This window comes from Haliotis asinina, chromosome 9 (assembly GCF_037392515.1).
Source record: "Haliotis asinina isolate JCU_RB_2024 chromosome 9, JCU_Hal_asi_v2, whole genome shotgun sequence".
Classification (NCBI taxonomy): domain Eukaryota; kingdom Metazoa; phylum Mollusca; class Gastropoda; order Lepetellida; family Haliotidae; genus Haliotis; species Haliotis asinina.
The window spans coordinates 11,639,007-11,649,134 of NC_090288.1; the positions used below are offsets into that span (position 1 = coordinate 11,639,007).

The 10,128-nt window shown below is 40.4% G+C and overlaps 1 protein-coding gene across 1 annotated transcript; it reads left to right on the plus strand.

The window, feature by feature from the left end:
* Window positions 1-7,153: 7,153 nt before the first annotated feature.
* On the plus strand, window positions 7,154-10,128 carry LOC137296971 (uncharacterized). Its single transcript, XM_067828902.1, has 3 exons — window positions 7,154-7,473; window positions 8,620-8,856; window positions 9,384-10,128. The coding sequence occupies exons 1-3, from the start codon at window positions 7,248-7,250 to the stop codon at window positions 9,629-9,631; spliced, it is 711 nt and encodes a 236-aa protein (XP_067685003.1). The 5' UTR covers window positions 7,154-7,247; the 3' UTR covers window positions 9,632-10,128.

Below are 10,128 nucleotides of genomic sequence, written 5' to 3' on the forward strand. Positions count from 1 at the left end.
AAACCTAGATGACGTACAGTAAATGATCTACGAATTTCAAGCACCGTACGTGTAATGGTAAAGGTATAACTTAACTGCCTGTGTATATTCCTTTCGTTTACTGAGCATACTGCGATCTTGGATTCGCCAGGCGGTGAACACCAGAAAATTGGCTTCCTATATTGCACCCATATTGGGAATTTGCGAATCAAACCCGGACCTTCGGTATGACGAGCCCTTGTTTCAACCACTAGGCTAACACGCCACTTAGGGCACATGTCACTATATCCCCTCTGTTTTGATCGGTGTATCTATAGAATGACATTTCAAAGGTGAACGTTCCCCTTTTGAAACTCTTCTCATGACATTTTTTCTATGTTATATACACGATTTGATTTCCTGACACGATGTCTTAATATGGGTACATTCACGATTTGGTAACAAAGCTGTTTCGTGCCTCCATTTTAATTTATATCCTGTTTATGTTATATGAAAATGTATTTATTACCTGCGTTTATTGCAAACTCACGTTGGGAGTAATTAAAAATAGATTATGCTTATCAGGCCCACGGCTAGATTTTTATTTAGAATTTTATTCTGGTTAAATTCTTCACTCACGGTATATCTATAGAATGACATTTCAAAGGTGACCGTTCCCCTTTTGAAGCTTTTCTCATGACATTTTTTTCTAGGCTATACACATGATTTGATTTCCTGAGCAGGCATCGGTGATCCCATTTACATTATAAAACCTCTGACGTGTAAAGTGACGTGAAAAGTTTAATGAATCGCAAGTGTCATTTTAGATAGAACAGAGTTATAGAAATAGAAAAGCTGAATAACCCGTTGAAGCTTGTTAATTCTGTATATATGTAAATGATAAGCGTTTCATCTGAACTGTAGCTCTAAATAAAGTGACTATGATAGGGTATTCGAATTTCTTTTATGTTGCACTTGATGCGGATATCAATGCTTAGTTTTAGAGCATAAGCTGGCCGTATCTTTACACCATTTTTCACCCCAGTAACATTTTTATATCGTTTGTGATTATTTCCTTGTGTTTACTTTTCTGCGCTTCAGTTTACTTGTGAAATATTTCAAACGTCGTATGTACGTGAAGAATGACCCGGGGTAAATGACCCGGTCATTGATTGAGGGTGAGTGAGTGAGAATATAGAAGTGAACGAGTGAATGTGGATGCGTGCAGAAAAAAACGGGAGAAAGAACTTGTTTGAGTGAGTGAGTGTGAGAATATCCGAGTAAAAGAGTGAGTGAGCATGTGGGGCTGTGTGTGAAAATAACAGAAGAAAGAGTGTAGTGAGTCAGTTTATTTTTACGCCGCATTCAGCAATATTCCAGCTACATGGCGAGGGTGTGTACAATAATTGAGTCTGAACCAGACAATCCAGTGAAAAACAACATGAGCAGCGATCTGCGTAATTGGGAACCGATGACATGTGTCAACCAAGTCAGCGAGCCAGACCACCCGATTCCCGTTAGTCGCCTTTTACGACAAGCATAGTCACCTGTTATGGCGAGCATGGGTTGCTGAAGTCCTGTTCTACCCCTGACGTTCAAGGGTCACGGAAAAAAGAGCCTGTTGGAGTGAGTGAGTGTGAGGATATCGGAGTGACATTTTAAGTGTGTGTGAGTTTGTTAAATGAAGGTAGAGCAAACCTGTTGAAGTGAGTGAGTGGGTGTGGAAATATTAGCGAGAAAGTATGTTTAAGTAAGCTGATAGTGAAGTGAGTGACCGAATGAATGGTGAATATGGTTGCACAAAAACCTTTAGCAAAACACACTTCTAAAAGAGGAATGGTGTTACCTAAAAATAATACCAATAATAAATCTCTGTGCTGCATAAATGGACACACTGACTAGTTTCCTAATTCCTCCAAACTTCGGAAATGTTCACTTTTCATTTGCACTGGAAGTTCCAGCCTTTATCCTCATCCCCAAGAAGCCTGCTCACTAAACGGTTAAAGTGTTACTTCAGGAACCAGTCACCAGTGATAGACCATCTGTATTAAGATATTATCCTACCTTAAGTGAAGACCGAACACATTATTCCATGGAAATGACAATAAACTTATTCAATTCACTGACATTTTAAAAATATACAAATATACGTGTCTATCTGCACGGATGCCCGCACACCTGAATGGATCAGCATATTTTGTGCTAGGACTTTCATATACAACATCGCCCAAATTCATTAACATTTCTTGAAATCGTCAACAGCATCACACAATTTTCTTTCAACACGCCCCTTCCCATAATAACCCGCCCGACTTTCAAGGGATGGGTGTAGGGATACACCCGTTCAAAGGTAGCCGGGAGAGTACACAGACACATCACGCTTTCCAAATAGTATCTACCGCCCGGTAACATAGTTCCAAGGAGAAGGAGGTATGCAAGATGGTGTCGCGTAGATGGAGAGTATTATTTTATTATCTGGACAATATAGAGATTATTATAACCCTGAATTAGCAACGAGGGTGCACTAGGGGTTTGACGTCATAAGGTGCGCTTCGATTCGCACCTCAGGCGAATTACATACGTTAGCGTCTCGTAGACAAGAGAGGTATGATACGTGCCTGCTTCAACTAATGGCTAGTCATTGGTCAGTTTATAGGACTGAGTGCAGATGTGGGTGAGGATGTGGATATGGGTTTGGTGTGAATGACAAATGGAATTTTCGTAATGTTGGCATGTATGTGTACATGTACGATAAAAAAAACATACGCTAAATATCGTTGGAAAATGAGAAGGAATTTGGTAAATGAATGGTGGATATGCGGTGGCGATATATTTGAAAAAGTTAGAAGTGACTACTGCTTCAAACATGCATCGCATCAATGAATAACTCACAACAGGTATACATATATATTTCTCTCTATGTTCCATTCCGTGCATGGAGCGAAAGGTCGCACTCAATTGCGTTGTTATCCATACAGGTTTGTTCATATGTACTTCCCATCTTCTAAAATGTCACTCAACATGTAATGTTTGGCATATTTGTGTTTTAAGCGCTCATTCACTCTTGAAGATCTGAGTTAGAACTGACTTTGGACCCACAGTGACCACGCTTGCTGATTTGGATGACATATGTCATTGTATCCCATTTACATAGATCGATGCTCATGTTGATCACTGGAATGCCTGTACCAGACTCGATTACATTCGGAAAGCGGCAGCACTCTTGCCCACTGAGCCACCTATGCTTCTACTTAGTTAGCAGTCATGAATAACGAAACTGTTTGATCAATAAACATGAAATGTATGTTGTTGAATTATAAATGTAAATGAAAATATATAATACATATGACAAAACGACACCAATTCAAACGTCAGTTATGGGTGAGTGTGTAGTTGGTGGTTAAGTGGGTGTATGGTGAAGGCGACAAAATATTCTTAGACTAGTTGACAAGCCTTTGCGTGTGTTTATGAAAACACCATCGTTGGGAAAATATTTGCCCAACTTTTCACGAACACCTGGTAACATTTAATAATGATTCATGATATAGCTCATGTATTCAAAACAGCAAATTTATGTGGCAGAGACTCCTTGTATGGATGAGATTCGATGGGGTGGCTTAGTGGTTAAAGTGTAGTCACCACGCCGAAGACCCGGGTTCGATGGCCAACATGGGATCCCATTTCTTGAGCCCGTGGTCGTGCTAATGCTGGAATACTGTTAAAAGCCACATACGACTAAACACTCACTCTATCACTCACTCTTGTGTATGTGTAAAGGGTTTTGTCGCTACTGTTTTAATTTTTTTGTTTGTTTGTTCCAGCACTGAACTGCAAATAACATTTAAATCTGTTTCACAACAACAAACTGTATAAGATAGAGAAACCGCCCCTTCCTTTCAGAGAAAAAAACCCAGTCTAGCACAAATCTGAATCCCTTAATATTAAATAACCGCTCCCTAAGTGGAGGTAACTCTATGTATCTCAGAGACGGGAAAATGTTAAGCCACGTGACATTGCCGTTTCTTTGATATAACCGCAACGGCCCGCCTAAATATACACCTTTCAAAACACACATGGTAAAAATAGTTAAAACCTTCTTCTAGACCCACGAGACAAAATTCAGACTACATGGCTTGTTTAAACAAATCTCAGAGCCTATATGGACTGTTTTTATTTCGTTTGCATAACATTTTTCATTTTAGAAAACGAATGTTAAGTCAGACTAAGTTTAACATGTCAATACAGACACCTGATTCAGTTCAGGATTTGTTAGATACTGACACATATTCTAACCACAAGCCAGTGCTTGGGTCAACAGTGATTGTGACCAGATTATTTGTTAAGCCAAGGTTGTTAAACAAGAAAACCACAACCTCAAACATAAACATTTAAAGCAAACATCCTACACTGACGGTTTAATTTATGCATCTAGGAAAGACAGGTACTGTATCATGTCGACCCAGCTTGAACTTGTTCATGAGTTGTTGCTAGGCATTTAGCGCCCGTACGTACAATGCAATACTTTCTTCAAGACTGTATTGGTTGTTGTTCAACGCCGCAATCATCAGTATTCCAGTCAAGGTCTGTAAATAATTGCGTCTGAACCAGGCAATCCAGTGATCAACAACATGAGCATAGATCTACGCAATTTGACAAGAGTGATGGGGCCATCGTCTCCTGGTTTTACCGATACACCGACAGCCAGTTTACCTAACGTGTCACCCGAGTCATTCAGCTTGACCACCCGATCCTTTCAGTCACTTCTTACAACAAACATGGGTTACTGAGAACCAATTCTAACGCTAACCTTCACGGGTGACATTCTTAAAGAAGGCCTATATATGAAACAAAACCCCGAACTTGAGGCGCGTGTCAACTATTCAACATTAACTGTAAAGCGTAAATGTAAGCTTGGCAAATCATACTGCCGCAAGTTGATGGCGCATAATACAGGGGAACATAATGGGCATCACAGATTCTACCTAAGTAGTAATCAAGCACGGGACGTTAAATGGATCAGAATGGCTTTACCAGGAAACTCAGGAGCAGGGCTGGGACACCTGGGCTTCGCACACTGAATCAAACCCACGCCAGCGAACGTTCTAACCAATAGATTACGCCACCGATCTTGTATTAGGAAAGGTGAAGGGCGCATCATTCTGGTCCGCATCTTGCATCTTGGCAGGCGTCTCGTTCATGACCAGGGTTCGATTCCTTACATGGGAACAATGTGCGAAACCCATTTCTGGTGTCCCCAAGTTGCTTTTTTCTGAAAGCGGCTAAAACCATACTCACTCTTGCATCTGGCGTTGTCACAACCCCCGTACCACGCGACGTTGTAGATAGCAGTGTCTGACAGTTCACCGCCATGTTTGTCTCAACCGCGTTATAAGTTTTAGATGTGTTAAAATTGCTTAACATTCGTCCAACATACTTACATGCAAATTGTTAGAAACACTTTGTGTCTTCTCTGAATTAATGTGTAATTAACAGTTTTCATCTAACCATCCACGGCTTGTCCATAACACGTCAAAGCGTCAACTACACACCCCTCACAAAAAGAGTTAAGTAACATACATTTTTTTGCATTTTTGCATTTTCATGTACTGGAATTGCAAATCATGGGATGATGCAATCGAAAAATGAATTGAAAGATGAAATGTACATACGGTTAACAAAAAGCCAAAAAGACCCCTTAGAAACCCCCCCCACCCCCAAAAAAACAAAAAACAAAAACAAAAACAAAAAAACAAAAAAAACACAAAACAAACAAAAACAAAAAACAAAAAACCCCAAACTAAACCAAAACAATACAAAAAACGAAAACAAAAAAGACCCCAAACAAGCAAAAAAAAAAAAAAATATATATATATTTAAAAAAACCAAGCCAACACAAAACAAACCCCTCCCCCCTCCAAAAAAACCCAGACAAACAAAAAACCAAACAAAAACAAACAAAGAACCCCCCCTCTCCAAAACCCCCACACAAATAAAATAAAAACAAAAACCAAAGAAAATAAAAACTATACCAAACCAAACCAAAAACAAAAATCAAAGAAGAAACAAGCAAGCAAACAAACAAACAAACAAACAAACAAACAAAAAAACAGACGTAAATGTAAATGCTGCAAATATTGCACATAGGACAGCATTGTCTTTGTTGAATCGCACGTGCGTGCACTCGCACCAGTAGTCATAAACCATCAATAAGGGAAACATTAGCATGTAACATGTTGATGATGTCGAACAGCCGGATGTCTGAACAGTCTTACTGTGTAAGACAGACAGACCACCCACAGATTACTGAATATGTGTCAGTCAGACTGGCCAGACATCTAATATCACAGATATACCAAGAGGGATGACTTGATGTTTTTAGGAACGCCTTCAGCATCAGGAGATTAGGGGCTTGCAAGTCACAATGAAAACACTTTTCAAAATATTTACGTTAGTCGTTTTAAATAATTCCACACCATCTGGTATTTGCTCCTTTTTTGCGCGTCAGGTTGTACGTATAGCGACACCATCGACCGAAATGGTGACGTTAATCGAAGAACATTAGGCGTTGTCAGCGTCGCTTACCACGCCACTGAAGGTTGTATACATTTCAAATACTGTGTCTTTCGGCCACAGATCCAAGGCGGCGGTAGGGTAGCCTAGTGTTTAAAGCGTTCACGCCACAGACTCTGGTTCGATTCCCCAAAATGTGTGAACCCATTTCTGGTGTCCTGCGCTCATACCATACTCATCCACTCACTGATGCAAAGCGGTGGGAGTAATTGTCCAATTCAGTAATGATTAAGGTCGCAATCGAAAAGTAGTTTTTGTGTAATATGATAACTTAAAATTTACCAAATGTCATCTGCGAATTAAATTGCCCTTCCTATGAAGACGACACTTGACCCTTTTTCTTTAAAAAAGTAATAAAAAATAAAATTAAAATATTGCTACAGCAATTTAGAATGTTCCAGGGGTTTGTTCTAGGTGACATATCATCTGAGATTTTAATCATTGTCAGGCGCACGAGACAAGACGAGATAACAACGTGATTAAGGAAGTCGGGGTACCGGGGTGGCGTAAAACACCGTCCCATTGACATCAAGGTCATGGCGTTATCTGGTCTCTCTTTCATCTTCCGCTGTGACGTCACGGGTGGTTCCAATTCTTTTAAAGTAAGCGTAGGTGGAATACGGGTACTTATAACCCGACCGGAATATTCTGACCCGTTATTCCACAGAGAGGTGAGCGTAACAGAGCCGAAGTTTGTGTTTCAGCTGTGTTGTTGAACAATGGCGGTATTGTTTGTGGTCTGTATTGCGCTGTTTGGAGTTGCAGTCTCAGGGGACGTATCCTGCGATCGGAGACAAGGGGGCCAAATCTGGAAGGCAGACCCTCAGGACTGCACGAAGTTCTACCTGTGTTTTAACGGACAGAAATTCAACTTCTCTTGTGGAGCTAATGTTTATGACCCTACCACGAGAACGTGTGTTCGAGCTGGATCTCAATGGGACAAATGTAAGCCACAAACCTATCGAGTGAGTGAGTCTCCGGGTGGGTGACTGAGTGAGTGGGTGGGTGATTAATTAGGGGTACATGTATACGGTAAATTAGCGGTCGTTGTGTGCAGCGTAGCACTTGGATAAGTGAAATCAGTAGCCGATGACACAATCACCATGACTCTCCGCATGTCTCCGGGTGGGTGATTAATTAGGGGTATACGGTAAATTGTCGGTCATTATGTGCAGCGTAGCACTTGGATCAGTGAAATCACTTGCCGATGACACAATCCCCTTGACTCTTCGCATAACTACTCTTGCATTTTCTCATCCCAGTTGCATGTATCGATGACATGGGAAATAACTGACAAATTCAATACTAAATTCTTTTGAACTAGGTTGTGTATATCATTATTTGTCTGTATGCCTTTGGAACGTATCGTGGTAGATCGTAATGTATGTACTCACGATACATTCTGTATATGCATATGCCTGTATCTGAATCAAGCCATTATGTACCTTCGATTACTTACTTCGAGGTATGTTCGATTGTACTAAAAACATATATACGGTGAAAAACCGTTGTGTCAAAGTCAAAGGGACGTCCGAGTATCTTCGAGATAACCGAGGTTTGAAAATGGTGACCTTTAGAATAATATAATAAAATAGAATTTGCAGGGATCATGATTTTACTTCGAGACAAGCGTAACCTCGACATATGAAAATTCTACACAACTGAATGCACGTTCTTTGTACATGACCTCCTTTCATAAATCACTAAGGTGATTGTAAGTCACTAAGGTAACCTTAGTGCAATGCAAAAGAATAGGAGTTAAGGTCAACTCTCAACCTTAGTAGAGGTTGCTCCGTGAGAGGAGCACCAGGACCGTTTACACAAAGCAGTCTTATCGCTACGACAACCTCAAGCCTATGCTATGGGAGTGAAAATCATCGTTGCTCTAAGATCGCTTTGTGCAAGTTATCTCAGTGTTCCCTGATTTGAAACTCATGTCCTGCAAAAATATTTTGGATGTCCTTAACCCTGGTAGTAGAGGAGTCATGCCGAGATGAATTAATCCGACAGTTGACACGTTATCACGACTCAAATTTAATCAGCCATTACTCGTGCAACCAATTAAAAGTTCATATATTTTTCTTTCTAAAGGTTCCATAAAATCTCAGCTGGAGAATTTGAACCCATGCAGCGGTCGCGGCGTGGAGCGAGCAGCCAAGGGAGATAACTGTGCACAGTACTACGACTGCTTGTCACGTGACTCCACCATCACGTCGGATCCGTCTGTTAAGGAGTGTGAATACCCAATGCTGTACAATGATGAGACCAACAGGTGCGAGCACTACTCGCAAGTGACATGTGGACAAAGGAGAGAGGTCAAGGACCCTTGTAAGCATGGGCATTCATTTACTTTGAAAATACATCACCGATTATCTTAATGAAGTGTTTTACCCTAATACCGTTTCAGTGTAACTGGCAATAAATAGTGTCCAAAGCACTGGAGGTATCAAACAAATCTCTCTTTCATAGTTCCCAAACAAATACTATAACAAAGCCTATTTACTTGAAAGTAGTGGTAGTTTATTTTACTGTATTTCTCACTGGGTGAATGATATCACACGCCGTCCTGTAATTACACTGCGAGGGTAAGTAATTGATGTAGTTTTCAATGGGCAAATATGTTGATGACGACACTGGCAACGATCCACACCGTCAATAAAAAAGTGACATATTGAGCTGGGTTTCACGTCGTCCGAAAAGAATTCCATTCTGCGGTGTCAGAGTTAACCCGGCCACTAGAATGGAGAATATGTGCTAGAAACCTTTATAATTTTCGGGATAATCGGAGGTTACAATTTTAGAATTTCGTTCTAATGGTATTCTCTACAAAGTATGCAACGTATTTATTCTTTCAGGCGAATATGAAGCTAACCAGTGCCCACTCTCTCACTGCATACCATGTAACGTTAGGCATCCAAGCTGTAACGGTCTCCAAGATGGCATGAACCCGTGGGTCGGACGAGAGTGGTCTCCCCTTTTCGTTGTCTGCGAGCAAGGTCGAGTTGTCTACAATGGCCAGTGTGACGTCACCCACGGACCGATAGTCTTTAATCCAGAAAAGCGTGCATGTGAGGTTGTCAAGGACGAGCGGGATCTCATGTAATAAGCTGATTTGGAGTTAAGACTATTTTCTGAGGACACGAATGAACGAACCGTCCTTCATAACGATCTCCTATACAGGTATCGTACTAGTGGTAAATGTATCGTTGCTTTCGGAATATACGAAAGACGAGATGGTGTGCATCACTGTGGACACATCGTTTATCAGTGCTTTTTTTTGTTTTTGTCTTTGAGCGCCTCAATCAGAAATAGATGTTTAATAAAAACTACATTCTGAATGGCTAGATTATCATCATTTTAGTTTCATTTAGACATTTTTAGACATTGGATTGAATTCCAAATATTTCTTTTAAACCTGTCCGTAAAAAAAGTCGAACTTTGTAGATTAGTTATGTAAGAGAATATTGAAACTGTTCGGCAAGTCAAAAGTGATATGTGTTGAGCTTTCAGTTCAAACAACAATCAACTATCAATTTGAAAACGATATTTTTGAAACACAAACATGAAAAATGGTAGGACCAAATAAACAAATCTATTCTT